At 41.4% G+C, this 16954-nt stretch overlaps 1 protein-coding gene across 1 annotated transcript in view; it reads right to left on the bottom strand.

Moving 5' to 3' along the window:
* Positions 1–16954, bottom strand: part of TENM3 (teneurin transmembrane protein 3) — a 657776-nt gene that overhangs the window by 72274 nt on the left and 568548 nt on the right. Inside the window, exon 13 of the mRNA XM_025385351.1 lies at positions 15291–15437. Coding sequence (XP_025241136.1) covers positions 15291–15437 — 147 coding nt within the window. The remainder of the gene's footprint in view (positions 1–15290; positions 15438–16954) is intronic.

The raw sequence follows: 16954 nt of genomic DNA, 5'->3' as shown, positions 1-16954 counted from the left end.
GGTGGTCCCATAGATAATAATGCTGTATTTTTACGGTACCTTTTCTATGTTTAGATACACAAATACCACCGTGTTACCACTGCCTCAGTATTCAGTAGAGTAACATGCTGTACAGATGAGTAGCCTAGGAGTGTAGTAGGCTGTGTCATCTAGATTTGCGTGAGTGCACGCCACGATGCTCCCACCGTGATGAAATTGCCTGACAACACCTATCTCAGAACGTATCCCCATCATTACGTGACATACAAATCTACTTGCATCTGCGTTCACGGAGAGTAAATACTTGGATTAGAGATGGCTGAAAAGAATCATACAATGTTTGTTCTGAGTAAGAAATAAAAAATTGGTGATTAGAACAATCTATTAGTAGTAGTATGAAGGCATATGGATTAGTTATAAGTAAAGCTACTCAAATATCCTATATTTTAGAGATAATGCACTAGGAGTTAGCACAGTGTGTATGGTAAATAGGAATCTATGTAGGATGAAGCTCTAAAATTTGGGAAGGGTCAGAAAGTGAAGTTTATGAAGTGTAGCAAACACAAATCAATATAAAATGGATGAGACTAGCCAACCACCTTTCAATAAAATAGCTCTTCTGGCCAGTGCAGTGGCTCACGCCTGTAATCCCAGCACTTTGGGAGGCTGAGGCAGGCATATCACCTGGGGTCAGGAGCTTGAGACCAGCCTGGCCAACATGGTGAAACCCCATCTCTAAAATTAGCCAGGCGTGGTGGCAGGTGCCCGTAGTCCCAGCTACTCAGGAGGCTGAAGCAGGAGAATCACTTGAACCTGGGAGGCGAAGGTTGTAGTGAGCCGAGATGGGGTCACTGCACTCCAGCCTGGGCAACAGAGCATAACTCTGTCTCAACAACAAACAACAACAACAACAACAACAACAACAACGACAACGAATAGCTCTTCTGAGGAAGGTTAAGTGTGTTCCAGATAAAATCAGGCATTTCCCAAATTTTAAACAAGAGCCTGGACTCCTAGAATACACCGACTAAAATGGAGGTATTAATTAAAATGTGGTCAATGTAAATCGGCCATAATATTAGAAATAATAAGAAATCCATCATGAAAAACTGACCTATAGTAGTGATGACATGAAAGGAATAATGGATGAGAAGGATTTGCCAGTGCTTTCTCCAGGAACATCAAAGGCACACTACACTCAATGGCCCATGTAAGTCTTCTGTTTAAAAGCTATAACCATCCAGTAGCAGTTGAGTGTTTCAAGTTATGATCATTTGATAACATTATCTTTTAAGGTCAGGCTTTACTGACCAGTTGAAAAACATGATTTTTTTTTTTTTTTTTTTTTGACTGAGTCTTCCTCTGTCACCCAGGCTGGCATGCAGTGGCATGATCTCAGCTCACCGCAACCTCTGCCTAACTGGTTCAAGTGATTCTCCTGCCTCAGCCTCCTGAGTAGCTGGGACTACAGGCACCTGCCACCATGCCTGGCTAATTTTTGTATTTTTAGTAGAGACGGGGTCTCACCATTTTGGCCAGGCTGGTCTCGAACTCCAGACCTCAAGTGAGCCACCTGCCTAGGCCTCTCAAAGTGCTGGGATTATAGGCTCAGCCACTGAGCCCAGCTGAAAACATGAATTTTTATCTCCTTGATAATTACATTTATTGGTATTGATTAACAGAAATATCAGTTTCTGAAGACTTTAATCTTAGGAGAACTGACAAAATAGTTTTAAAATCTTTCAACTGAAGTATCAAGTCTGGGTGTGACTCTATGATAGCAAGCTCAGCTGAAAATATCTAGATGACCATTATGTTTTATTTACACAATTTAAAAAAGTCTTTAAAAAAAAAAACTATACTAGCCATTGATTTACGTTAGGCTATTCTTATTAATAGAATATTAGCTTGCCCCTTCATTATCTGACAGCAAACTGAGATAAAAGAAACAGACAAAGTTGAATTAAATTGCCCAGTCTAAAAGGCAGGTCAGCAACAACACAGGTAAGGTAAGAAACAGGACGTGAGGAGACCTGGCTCAGCACGTCATTTTGGCCATCTGAAGAAGACATGTAGTGGACACTGTTCTTCCCCGGACCCATTTCCCTTTCTCTGGGCAAGAGATGAAACTTTTTGTTTGCGTATCCGGCCTTCCCCACCTCTTAGGCCATGTGCATAACCTTCACTTCGTGTTTGGTTCAGAAATGTACAGGTGACCTAACATGTCTAACAAGAATGAATTTCAGGAACAATCTAAAAAGAGATTCTTACCCCTCAACCAGGCTTGATCTATGAGGCTGTGTGGCTGAGATTGCTGCAGCCACCTTGCTGCCGTTATAGAAGCTTCTGGGAATGGAGTCATCCCCAGGCAAGCAGAGCAAGGGCTGGAGGAAAAACTAACAGGTCAGGCACAGACACAAAAACCTTTGAGGTTTTTGCCATAAGCTGCATTTGACCTGCTGGGCTTTTTAGTTATAGAAATGAAGGCATTCCCTTTTTCCTTAAGTCTGTTTGAATTAAATTTTCTGTCACCTGAAATTGACAGAGACCTAGCTTATCCAGAGACAGTAACTAAAAATCTCTTCACTAAGTTGGGGGAGTGGGGAAAGGCTTAATAAGTGAATACCTGAATTAAATTTATGAAGTTGGACTCTTTTCACACTAATAGTTTAAGTTTTTTATTACCATAATTTCCATACACATGAAAATGTGTGGGTCAGGATTTCTGATAAGCAGATCTGATGACACAAGGTTTCCTGATGATAGTATATGTATTTTCATGTCTGTTATATTTCTAAGATAATGAGTTGTTAATCATTTGAAACTGCACGTTTATTTCTCTGGAGAAAACTAAAATCATGTTTTAAGATAATCAAGCTGGGCGTAGTAGCTCACACCTGTAATCCCAGCACTTCGGGAGGCTGAGGTGGGTGGATCACCTGAGGTAAGGAATTCGAGACCAGCCTGGCCAACATGGTGAAACCCCATCTCTACTAAAAATACAAAAAAATTAGAGGGGCATGGTGGTGGGCGCCTGTAATCCCAGCTACTTGGGAGGCTGAGGCAGAAGAATTGCTTGAACCCAGGAGGCGGAAGTTGCAGTGAGCCGAGATAGCACCACCGCACTTCAGTCTGGGTGAGAGAGCAAGACTCCATCTCAAAGCAAAAAAAAAAAAAGAAAATCAAATGAAACTGAATTTGGAAATTTCATATAAACTTATCAAAATATTACCTTCCTAGGCAAAAGGGCATGAAGATGAAAAATGCATAAATATTTCTCAATATTTCTAGTGGAAGAAAGACAACAGTGTGCTATTGGCTTATTTTTCATGAGCATATATAATAATCATGTAAAACATTTTTCCTCCCTCTCTCTAAAAGAAATAGAAGCATAGTTGTTAAGACTTGGACTTCTGAAGTAGTAGACTATAGACCTACTGCTCCCATATCATTTCTGGCTTCAAAAAAACAATTAGCCAGGCACAGTGGTCACGCCTGTAATCCTAGCACTTTGGGAGGCCGAGATGGGAGGATCACTTGAGCCCAGTAATTCAAGACAGGCCTGGGTAACATAGTGAGACCCTATCTCTACAAAAAGTTAGAACACTTAGCCAGGTACGGTGGTGTGCACCTGAAGTCCCAGCTACTTGGGAGGCTGGGGTGGGAGGATCACTTGAGCCCAGGAGTTCGAGGCTGCAGTGAAGGATGATCCCACCGCTGTGCTCCAGCCTGGGTGATAGGGAGAGAAACTGTTTCAAAAAAAAAAAAAAAACCAAACAAATGAAAAAATTTAAAAAACCTCAACCTTTGCATCCCAATCATAGTTATACGCTGATGTTTATGGGGAATCTTTCAAATGTGTTTTATGATATGGTACCTTTAGTTCGTACTCGATGGATTTAGAATGGTTGCATATGATTGGGAGAGTAACACCACAAATATCTGATATTCTTGCAGGTTTTCCCTTGTAGTCATTCTTCAACAAAAGTAGAAAAGACTCAATAGGAAAAGTATTTCCAAATATTATATTTTATCTCCATGAATCTGGTAAATTAAGGGTTACGTGCTCCTTACCCTCTTCTCCCCCGCCATAATGCTCCCACAGTGACTTCCCTTAGGCAATAGATGGTACAGTTGCCAAAGAGGAATGCTCAAATTTAGTCATTCATCTTTGTTAGTTTATAAAAAGCAAATGTACATCTGGCATGTAGTCTGCAGGTCATAAAACTGCATGAGATTGACACTTTCTGAACTAATCAGTTGGAAATGCATTTTTACAAGCCTCTCTGCTAACATCAATCAGAGAAAGAATCTCATTTTCAACAGCCAAGGTGCAGGGACACACTGTTTGTTATTTTTCTGCAGAGTTTATCAGTAACTTGCCCAAGCAAGTGACGGATGGTTATGAATCTGGCTTCCTATAACTTGAGAAAACATTTTTCATTTTTTGGTCTGTATTTATAGAACAGCTAAGGCTATCTAGTATAACTAAGTTGATTACCCACTTGCCCAAATGTATAGTGTAGTAAAGTTGTCTTTGTGGAATAGCTTTCCAAAAATCATCGAGATTCCATTTGAGTTTCAGGAATATTAGGTTGGTTTAAATTTATATTGGTATAGAAGCCATATCTAATAGCATTAATCATAAAAATCTACATAAATCAGAGATGCTCAAAACCTGCTGAATAATAACTGCAGTGATCAGTTAAGAGGCTGTCTTTCTTCCGTTCAGGCTTTGCAATCTACGTGGTACTCTGATGTAAACTAGATCATACTGTTTATGCTTCCCTCCGCTCAGTCCGTAATATCATTGCTCCGGTTAGCGTTTCTGTCCACTATTTTGAAACATGCTCTTGTCTTTCTTTGTGCATTTTCACTGGTCTTTTACAGTGACTGGCAAAGTTATTTTGTAGAGCCAAAGAGTAAATACATTCGGCTTTGTGGGCCATATAGTCTCTATGGCAACTGTTCAACTCCACCTTCAATATGTCAATGAATGGGCATGAATGTGTTCCAATAAAACTATTGAGAAAATCAGGCTTTGGCTCAGAGACCACGGTTTGCCAATCCCTGGTCCTGCTTCAAGGTCTCTATCCTGTACTATTTCCTATTCTTCTTTACATCACTCTTGATTTTTTTTTCTGGCAAATTTACACAATATACATTTTGTTGGATTATTAAAACTCTTCCTAGGTTACCTTCTATGCTGGCTTTACGCTGCTTGTCAATACTCTCACTTTCTTCTTTCAAGGAGCTATGGATATTTTTATTTGTTTTTCAAAATTTTGGTTTACAGACTGGATAAAAAGTCATGAATTTTCTTTTTTACTCAAATGATAATTGATACCCACTGTCCTTCCCCACAGTATTTGGTACTTCCCCCCATGCCTCAACCTCCAAGTTTCAAGTCTGAGTTAGAAATTCCCATGTAATATTTTATTTGTGCGATTCAGAATTTTAAAAGTATACAGGTGTAACTTTTGTTATTCTTTTCAGTCACATTCTGTAATGTGCATGAAACAAACTGAAATATGCATTCATTTCTGGATTGGGATCATGCTAGGTTTTCCACACATTCTTGGTTGTCTACATTAGTGCTCTCCTGGTGACTCCGGACCTCATGTTCACATCATTTCAATGCTAATCATTAAAATGCTTCCTTTACTTGGTCTCCATTGCCTTCTGAGTAAAGTCACAACTCCTTAACATGGCTTATAGACCTTTCACCATATTCATTTCCTCTGCCTGGAGATCTCTAACGTTCTCTCTTACTTCTCCATATAGTCCTCAATTCCTTCAGCCCTCAACTCCAGGCTGGTCATTCTCCTGAACTGCAAAGCCACCAACTGCCTTCAAGATATCTGGCTTGGATATTGCACAGGCATCTAAAGCTTAACATGTGTAATATGATTTAACATGTCTGTATGTGATCTCCTCCAAACACGCTGCTGTTCAACTTCCTATTTCAATGAATGGTTCCACCATCCACCCCACTCAGCTTCTCAAAGTCGAAAACTGAATGTTGTCCTTGACTCCTCGTCTCTTCCTTTTTTCTCCACCTAATCAAGCATCAGTTGCTTTTCTTCATCTCACATCTCTCTTGAATCAGTCTTTCTTTCTCTTTCCCTGAAACTACCCATCAGGCCACCATGGTCCTCTCTTGACAAGTTCCTAACAACAGTGTGTTTTCCCAGGTTCCAGTCTTGCCCCAACTATCCATTCTTTACATGTTAGCCAGAGTAACCTTATAGAAACCAAATCTGATTATTTCACTTCTCTGGCTAAAATGCTTCCTTTACTTGGTCTCCATTGCCTTCTGAGTAAAGTCACAACTCCTTAACATGGCTTATAGACCATATTCATTTCCTTTGCCTGGAGATCTCTAACCTTCTCTCTTACTTCTCCATATAGCCCTCAATTCCTTCAGCAATCATCTCAGACAACTGTCTCATTAAGCTCCTTGAGGGCTCATCTAGTTCACTATCCATCCCTACTGTCGTATCCCCAGAGCCTTGCACACTTGCTGGTGCCAAGTAGGCATTTAATACATTTGCTAAATGAAGGAAAAACTGAATTAAGTTCTTAAAGATCGTTAATTCTAAACAGTTAAAAAGGCTTAGAAGCATAAGAGAGATGCCCTGTTTTTTTGTCTATCATGCTTTCCCTACCCTCAGACACTATGCTAATCTTTGAATTCCTATTTCTTTTTTACTCCAATAGGTACTTAAAAATGTTCTTGATTAATTGAATATTAAGCAATCCACAGAATTATAAAAAGTATTAGAAGAAATTACATGAAATCCTATGTATAATACTATGTCTAATCGCAGAAAGGCTCTATTTAGGAAGACATGTAACCCAGAATTCATGACTAAAAAGATAAACCTCAGACAAATTTATGTCATATCAACTGAAAACTTCTGCATGCACCATAAATTACAAAGTTAAAAGATAAGTGAAAACCTGGGATAAAATATCTGCAACACACCTAACGAAGAATAAGTGGAATATATAAAGAAGTCCTAAGAGTTAAAAAGAAAGTATCAAGCAGCTCAATAGAAAAAAAAAAAAGAAGGGAAATAAATAAGCAATTAGCAAAAAAAAGGGAAATAAATATAAAGATCATCAATCTAACTAGTAATTAGGAAAATGCAAATTAAAATGATAAAAATGGGGTCATTTTCATTCATCAGACAAAATTGATATTTTTCATTTTGTTGAACATTTTTGTTTACTTACAATGATTACATATAGACTATAAACACCCTCAGATTGATGAAGTGTGCAGTGGTGAAACCTACTTGCAAAGCAATCGAGCAGTAGCTATCAAAATTAAAAATTAAAATACCTTTTGAACCAGCAAGTTCATCTCTAAAAATCCATCCTAAAGAAATATTTGTACATTTACACAAAGATTTATATGCACATACACACACACACACACACACAAATTCGCCACAGATTTGTCTCTACACGAAGAGCAAAAAAATTACAAACAATTAAATTATTATCAGTGTAGCAGTTGTGAAATTAATTAGTACACCCTGTTTCTGTTGTAAAGAATGAGATGGGCCTATATGTATGGGCATGAAAATCTCTAAGATATTGTCCTTGGAAGAATCAAATTTAGAACAGTATTTATTTAAGTTTAATAACATAAATGTGCATATGAATTCACTGAGGAAAAAGCAGAAAGATGCCCACCAAGTTACTGATGGTGGCTAACTCTTCTGACAATGAGAGTGTAGTTACCTGTGTACCACGACTACTAATAATACCCCTTGCCTTAATGCAGGGGTTCTTAACCTGGAGAGACGAGCCTGGAGGCCTGTTTCTAAAGAGATGCCATGCAGTGCCCACATCTACATTCTTAAGCATCAGGTGGCAGCTGATGGCCATGGGTGTAAAAGAGAGGGTAGACTTTTAGGCCGGGCGTGGTGGCTCATGCCTGTAATCCCAGCACTCTGGCAGGCCTAGGTGGGTGGATCACCTGAGGTGAGGAGTTTGAGGCCAGCTGGGCCAATGTGGTGAAACCCCGTCTCTACTAAAAATACAAAAATTAGATGGGCCTGGTGGCGAGCGCCTGTAATTCCAGTTACAGGAGAATTGCTTGAGCTGAGACTCGCTACTGCACTCCAGCCTGAGCAACGAGAGTGAGACTCCGTCTCATAAAAAAGAGGGGAGACTTTTAGTGACAACTCGTGTGGCTCTGATTTTCCTCTCCTTCTAAAACCCATTAAGATGCAGTGGTTAGCCGGGTGCGGTGGCTCAAGCCTGTAATCCCAGCACTTTGGGAGGCCGAGACGGGCGGATCACTAGGTCACAAGATCAAGACCATCCTAGCTAACATGGTGAAACCCCGTCTCTACTAAAAAAATACAAAAAAAAACTAGCCGGGCGAGGTGGCGGGCGCCTGTAGTCCCAGCTACTCGGGAGGCTGAGGTAGGAGAATGGCGTGAACCCGGGAGGCAGAGCTTGCAGTGAGCTGAGATCCGGCCACTGCACTCCAGCCTGGGGAACAGAGCAAGACTCCGTCTCAAAAAAAAAAAAAAAAAAAAAAGATGCAGTGGTTAAACCTTATGTTCCTGGAGTCCCAGCAGGAAGCTACTGAAGTCCTTTGCTTCATAGGGCATAAGCTGGATTTTTTTCCCCCAGAATGGGATTCACTATCCTCTAAAAATTCTGTGGATAGCCAAAGGGTTCAGAGTAACCTGAATCTCCTCCTTCCTTTAGATAGGATCCAGTAGAGTCTTTCAAACTAATAGTAATTTTCCCCCAAACCATCATCTACCTGAATCATACAGTGTTTAACGCTCTAAGACGCTGAGCACCACTCTATGTCTGATAATATCTGGATTCATTTTGGGAAGTACTTGTGATCTCTTGTAATTTTTTCTTTTTTTTTTAAAACTCCCTCTCCCCCGCTTCCTTTCCAGTGCTGTTTCCTGCCATTTCGTTATTTTTTATTTTTAAATCTGTTTTTAGAGAACATAATAGTCCATCTTCCTGCAAGATTTTTAAAAATTCTATTTTCAAATGTTTCCTTATTTTCATTTAGCAATCTACAAATATAGATCTCTCCATTCACTATACTCATTCTCATGTTTATATTAATACTTCATCCATTTGTTTTCAATCCTTCACTCCCCTTTTCTACTGACAGCACATTCCTACTTGTCCTTGCAGTTTGTTTGTGTATGTGTGTGTGAGAGAGAGGGCCTCACTCTTTTACCAAGGCTGGAGTGCAGTGTCGCGATCATGGCTCACTGAAGCCTTGACCTCACCAGGCTCAGGTAATCCTCCCACCTCAGCCTCCTGAGTAGCTGGGACTACAGGCGTGTGCCACCACGTCCGGCTGATTTTTATATTTTTTGTAGAGATGGGGTCTTGCTATGTTGGCCAGGCTGATATCAAACTCCTGGGCTCAAGTAATCCACCTGCCTCAGCCTCCCTAAGTGGTAGGATTACAGGTATGAGCCACTGCACCCAGCTTTCTTGCAGTTTGAATTGTATTTTTGCTTTTTTTGCTTATTTATCTAATTACTTATTTATTTCTTTCTTATTTTTGAATAACCTCAGTTGACTTATACTTTCTTCTCAACTGTCATCAGCCCCTATAGACTTGGGGAAAAAATAGCCTGTTTTAGGTACATCTTCTGATATACCCCAACAAAGTAATAATTCTAAAGGATAAAAGATAACTCTAGGCCTGGCGCAGTGGCTCACGCCTGTAATCCCAGCACTTCGGGAGGTCGACGGGGGTGGATCACGAGGTCAGCAGTTCGAGACCATCCTGGCCAACATAGTGAAACACTGTCTCTACCAAAAATACAAAAATTAGCTGGGTGTGGTGGCGGGCGCCTGTAATCCCAGCTACTCGGGAGGCTGAGGCAGGAGAATCACTTGAACCTGGGAGGTGGGGGTTGCAGTGAGCCGAGATAGCGCCACTGCACTCCAGCCTGGGAGACAGAGTGAGACTCTGTCTCAAAAAAAGAAAAAAAGAAAAAAAAGAGAACTCTGTTTGTTTACTGGTATTCTTCTCGGAAGGAGTTATGCTTTGGTATTCCACCATTCTTGCAAAAAGCTTAGTATGAATCTTTTAAAGTCATTCTTGTGCCCTCAACCAGCCAGGCTCCAGGATAGGGCTTGAGTCTCATGCTTCAGGTACCCACAGGGGAGCTGGCCACTGGAGGACGAGACAGGGATGCAAGGTGGCAAAGGAAACTGACTAGATCTCCCTCTGGAGAAGATGGGAGCATGGTAACGACTGCCAGGGACAATGCACTGTGGAGAAATCATCTTGTTAAAAAAGTATCTTAAGTTTCCATAGAGCTAGAATTATCTCTGGCAAGCTATTGCCTTTTGGTGCTTGCATAGTGAGACCATCATTTGGAGAGCTATTTAAAGTCAGGCAACCCCTTGCTGAGTGAGTCTTCGCAGCAGGCTAAATAAAAGCAATGATGCTTTTAAAAGTACATGGGGAGAATGAGATGGCTGCTTGCTAATCTTGGGCACAAAAAGCACATCAGAGGTTCAGCACTGGTGTTCTTGTCAAGTCAAAAGGCTATACCTTGGCAAGGAAGGAGGAGACAGAGAGAAGATTCCTTCTGAAAGTGACAGTCCATCAGCACGTGAACGAGTTCCTGCAGTACACGGTCTGACTGTACTAACGCTGAATGCTATGCACAGCTATTCTTATTCCTAGAGTAGACTGTTTTCCTGCCTGCCCAGCATCCAAGCCCCTTTCTTCTGGTGACAGCACTTCAGTTTTCCTTTAGGCAGGTGACCTAATTCAGACCAAGGAGAGTCAGGCTCAGGCCCAGGCCCAGACCCAGGCCACACATGACCATGAAGAAAGGTGTCTTCTTTGTGGTGGAGTTATTAGGAAGAGAAATGTAGACTCAGAGCTGGTGGTGGCCTTTTTGGGGAAGAGATGGCCTGAGAATGATTCTAAGGTAGAAGAAAGCAGAGTTAACAGACAAATATACCTAAGTTTCTGGTGTCATCATTTGAACACCTGGGTGCAACTGTGTCTGAATTTTTTTAGTGATATAAGCTAATCATTTTTTTTACATGTAATAATGTTTGAGTCCAACTTCTCACATGTGCGACCACGGTCTTTCCTGGTAAGAATGGTCGAGTGGTCGAGTAGAACCTTCAAAAAGAGGTTTTCGTGTTGAGGGGAGTGGAAGTCTGTGGTAGGGTTCACTGTGAGACAGGGCCGACTTCAATGCGAACGGCCGGTGAAAAGAGGTACTTGAGGAACTGAAGACTGTGGTGAATTGTCTTAAACCCCACTCCAGATTGCACATCCTTCAGGAGTGAGCAGCTCCCATCTCTTCACCTTCCTATTCTCTGGTCTCAGCAACTTCATCATCAGAGTGTTTTGGGATATGAGCAACCAATGGCTCAGTTTAGGGGACTGTTGTCTTTATAAGTAAAGTTGGAGTTGAAGAAGAAAGATTTACAAGCCACGTGTACGTACCGGTGATCATTTGCTTTAAAAGCTTTCTCAACTAGGATAGGACAGCAACTAGTTGCTCCCAAAGTGTCTACATGCCCCATCTGGTGAGGTTATCCACAATTATCTGGTCCAGCGAGAATTGTTTCTGATTTCCACGGTGGGATTTAAAAATCTAGTAATCCATTGCTTGCCTTTGTCAAAATGATCTGCTCCCAAAGCCCCTATTTAGTACTTGGAGCTGGATTTGAGAAGCAGATGAAGGGGATACCTTGTTGATTTCAGAGAGAGAGGAGATCTTTGTCAGGGCTCTTATTATGGGGAACAGATTGCCCTTAGCTCTGAAAAGCTACAGTTACCCAGCATACATGACAGCTGTTTGTTTGAAAAGAAACAAGGGCCTATTGGAAAGCAGCACAGGTGTTAAAAGTGGCTGAAGATACGTTGCCCCCATCTACGTTCTTCCTATTCCTCATCAAGAATTCCCTTCTAAAGCAGCTTTTTACAGATAAAGGGGAACAGACATACATAAAGGCAAGGAGGAACACCTATTTAGGGAGATTCAGGTGTTTAAAATCTTTAGCATTCAACAGTGGTGATGGGGCAAACCTGACTGGGTGAAGTAAAATAAATTTTGCAAGGGAAGGAAGATGCTTGGTTTAAGAAGATATTTCAAGATCTCCCTATATGATGGATGTCTTTTCTAAAATTTTTTGATACTTCTTCTTTAGTTCCAGGAATGGTACGCAACTTCCTTTGCTCTTCTTTTACAAACACTGTGTTCTATAAAATTGCTCAAACTATAGTAGCTATTTATTGGAAGTGTTCAATTTCTGACTAGGGCCACACTGGACTCTTCACCCTCTCCTCCTGAGTTACTTAATATGCTAAATCAAGTTACTTAGCTACTCTCTGGATAAGTCACCATTTTGATACTAAACTTAGACAATGGATCTATAACACTACAGTCAGTCACCATATATCCTAGAATTTCAGTCTAATAAAATCCACTCTGGGTCTAAATAAGGACTGGATTTGTAATTCTTAAACACTCTGTTAGACTGTCTTCATATAATTGACATCCTTCATTGCCATCTTTCGTGTTTTGATTTGGGGTTTGGTGTGAAAAATACTGTCTTTATACATGTAGCTTATGCTTAAGTTCAAAGAACCCGCTGACTTAGGTTATAAAGCATCCAGGTTACAATCTCAGGGCATAAGAAGGCTGGCACTGAGATTTCTTCTTAGAAGATCAGCAAAATTAGGTTAGGGGCAGAAATACAAATTATGTGAGATAGGCAGAGAATCCGCAGGAGGCCTTCTGTCAGCTCAGATTTCCCCTCCGAGAGGGGAGCCTAGAGATGGCATAGCTTCCTGCTAATCAGAATAAACAAAGGGGAATGAGGCCAATTCACAGCTGATAAAGTTTGAGGACAAGGAAAAACCTCTTTAGCTGATAACAATACTAAAGAGTTGATTAGCCCCTAAATTAGTCGGCAGTGTCTCTGCAGACTTGGTCCTGCAGCCCGCTTCCCTCTGAGAGACTCTGTAACCTCCTCAGTGCAATCTTCTCTTAGAAGCAAAATCTGAACTGTAAGATGAAGGAGAAAGAGAAGCTCTCCTTCCTCCCTAGGCAATAGCAGCCATGGAGTAGGGGGTTCTTTGGGGGAAAGTAATGAAGACAGGTGCCATCTGTACTGTGGTTTTGAGAGGATTCATGCTGCCATGTCTATAAAGCACACGGTTAAGAGGAGTCAGGGGCAACAAGGTATTCCTGAGCAGGAAAAGCTGTGAAGGCTAGGGGCCACCTAAACCTACCAGGAGCAGAGAGGAAAGGCTTTAGCTCAGAATTCGCGGCTCAAGTTTCTTCACAGTCCAAGTTAAGAGAAAACAGTGAACAGTCTGCTAGAAACTAAAGGAGAGAATTGCAGCGCCTTGTCAGAAGGATAAGGCACAAATAACATTTGCTTTGAGAATGACTGTCAGCCCAGGCTGGCTTGTGTGTGTGTGTGTATGTGTGTCTCTGTGTGTGTGTGTCTGTGTGTGTGTGTGTGTGTGTGTGTGTGTGTTTTGGGTTGGAAGGGAGGTTGAGGGGTTGGTTCTGGTCGCTCTGTTTCCTACAGAATAGTAGTTGAGGCCCTCTATAGGTATAGAAAGGTAAAGGCTATTCAAGCTTCTCTGACAACCTTCTATGAAGTTCACTTAGTCGAGATGAGCACTTTTGAAAGCAAAAGAAGGAAAACTGGATAATACTAGCTGCTACTCAGAGCAGGCTCTGTGCCTGGTAATATGCTACATACTTCACATGCATTTTCTCAATCCTTTCAAAAACTCTTGTATTGCTACTTTATAGACGCAACCATTGAGGTTAAAGTGATTACACATTTTGTCTGAGGTCACATAATTACTACATGGTTCAGTGAAGATCTGTGTGCTCCAAAACCTACACTGTCACCAATGCTTTATCGTACGTGTGTACAGTCTCAAAAAGAGCAGGGAGAATGGCTGGGGCTGGTGGAGTGGTAGGGAAACACAATCTAACCCACAGGGCAAGTGTCCACAGAGGCCCGGAGAGGAACTCCAGCCCTCCTAAAAATGCAGTGCTAAAGCTATGTCAAAACTGAACAGCTGGCCGGGCGCGGTGGCTCACGCCTGTAATCCCAGCACTTTGGAGGCCGAGGTGGGCGGATCACCTGAGGTTGGGAGTTCGGGACCAGCGTGACCAACATGGAGAAACCTTGTCTCTATTAAAGACACAAAATTAGCCAGGCGTGGTGGCTCATGCCTGTAATCCCAGCCACTTGCGAGGCTGAGGCAGGAGAATCACTTGAACCCAGGAGGCAAAGGTTGTGGTGAGCCGAGATTGCGCCATTGCAGTCCAGCCTGGGCAACAGGAGTGAAACCCCATCCAGAAAACAAAACAAGGCTGGGCGTGGTGGCTCACGCCTGTAATCCCAGCACTTCGGGAGGCCGAGGTGGGCATCTGGATCACGAGGTCAGGAGATCGAGACCACGGTGAAACCCTGTCTCTACTAAAAATACAAAAAATTAGCCAGGTGCGGTAGGCCTGGCCTGTAGTCCCAGCTACTCGGGAGGCTGAGGCAGGAGAACGGTGGGAACCCGGGAGGTGGAGCTTGCAGTGAGCCGAGATCGCGCCACTGCACTCCAGCCTGGGCGACAGAGCGAGATTCTGTCTCAAAACAAAACAAAACAGAACAGCTATCGGAGCCAACTATTCCATCACTGGAGAGGTAATCACCAACTCTCACTCCATTCCCTGAAATTAAAGTAGAGTACGTGGAGGCTGAGCTCAGCGGGGAAAAGAATTATTCTTAACCAAGGGCTTCAACTAGGTGGAATCTCACCATCTTTCTAACCAAGTATCAAGTTAAGGATAAAATGTCACTAGAGTACAGCTTCCAGGGGACTGTTCTCTGTTACTGTTTTGTTTTTTTCCATCCATGCCTTTCAACAGAAGAGGCTGGAACATTCTTTGCATCTTTTGGAATGTTAGTTATTAAAACACTGCTTTGGAGCTCCCAATTCACAGAGCCCTAAACACTGTGGTTGAGGAGAAGAGTCACCTGGGGACCAGGAAAAGGAACAGAGAACAATGGACATTATGCAGTAGCTTGGTTACCTTGCCTTTTCCCTGAACGATAATAATCTTGCATTTGTTTCAGGAAAAATGGACAGCAAAATCATTCTATCAGCACTCATACATTTTTCAATCAATCTAATCTATGGGGATCACGGTTTTTTTTTTTTGGCAACAGATATCTATGTACTCACTGTCACTTATGAACCTGTGCTCTGGCACAGACTTGTGTTCACGCTCAGCATTTCTTACCTCCTTCATTGTCCTTGCTATCTGTGCAGAGAGTCTCCATGGCTACATCACAGCCCGCTCCTCTCCATCCAGGCTGGCACACACAATGCCAGCCATTTTGGTCCAGGGTACATCTTCCGTTGCTGTTGCACAGACCAGGACAACCCTCTGTTGAGACAAAGAAGGAAAACACCAGTGATTTGAGTATTGAGTTTTTGTACCTAAAATAAACAGATAAGGGACACTTAGTGGGAACAGGCCTTTATAAACAGCACAAATACTGTAATTGCACATGGATAGAAACAGCAACATTATCTATGGAATCTAATTCTTATCCAAGTGGCATCTTTGATTGGCCTGACCCTTGAGACACCACTTACCTGTGCAGGACAGAAATATATGCAACGATCCACTAAATAGTTGCAGGCCAGACAAAATTAACTTACATTTTTTCCCTTTAGCAAAGCAACAAGGTATATTGTGTGGTGTGGAAAAGCATCTCAACAAAATAATTTCAGAATCCCTTGTCTAGATTTGTAATCTGTTTTAAACATTACTGGTCATTTATCAGGACATGCCTTCTTAAAACACCTTGTTGCTTAAAAAAATTCCCTCAAACTCCAAAAGCATGAAAGTGGGTATAAGGATATGAATGATGTTAAAAAGAGAACATTAATTTTATCTGGCCTCAGAGTTGCCGTATATTCATGTGAAATTACAGTGCATTAAATAATTGCACAAAGTATAGGCCAGTATTAATGACTATACTTTATGCCAAGAGTACATTCCTTGTCACAGAATAAGCAAAGCCCAGGAAATAGTGAAGCAGCTTAGCATCTATTCTAACAAACATTAGGATTCAGGCTGCATACGGATGGGACAGGACCGACAGGATTTCCAACTAAATGTAATAGCTGTGCATATTGGATTACTTAGGACGGACAAAATGAAATACCATAAGGACCACAATAAAACATTGATAGACTGAACAAAAACACGGTAGTGACGTGCTTCAAGACAGATAGCGAAGAGTGATGTTTTGTGACAATCTCCCTAAGGCTTTTATGCTGTTACCTTTATATCCTATCTTGTCTGCTTTTATGGGCAAGGAGGGAAAATTTGGGAAACAATTAAAATAATTTAATATATCCAAAATCTATAATTGTTTCAGTCTAACATGACATTTTAAAAAAACAATTTTTGCCACTTCCTACTGATGATATCTGGCATGCAGCCAACGTGATCTGTTTATGAGGATGACACTTGGGTAGATTCTGGTGTCCTTGTTTATGAGTGTGATATGACACTGACAGAAGCGAGGAGAGAAATGCTCTAACATTCGAAGAATAACTGGCTATTCATCAGATCTCTGTGGACAGAGCTATTTATAATTTGGTATAAAACATATTAATAAAAACACTTGCTACAGCAATTGGGGTTTGTTTTACAGCTTCTTATCATTTGAATGCTACTATTGTTCCAGTGACAAAATTTAAGGGAACAATCTGTTTTTAAAGATGTTTATTTTAAGTCTGTGTTAGAAGAATTATTCATATATTGGTGTCCCCTCCTCCACTGTGGAACGTGAAAAGAAAATATCGTAAAGAGACATTCTGTCTCTTAAGATCAGAGTTCACAGAAAGAAGACTATTTTGGCTGTCTCTCATGGAAGAGTACAATGAAAT

Source organism: Theropithecus gelada, chromosome 5 (assembly GCF_003255815.1).
Source record: "Theropithecus gelada isolate Dixy chromosome 5, Tgel_1.0, whole genome shotgun sequence".
Taxonomy (NCBI): Eukaryota; Metazoa; Chordata; class Mammalia; order Primates; family Cercopithecidae; genus Theropithecus; species Theropithecus gelada.
This window is presented reverse-complemented; position numbering and strand designations above follow the sequence as displayed.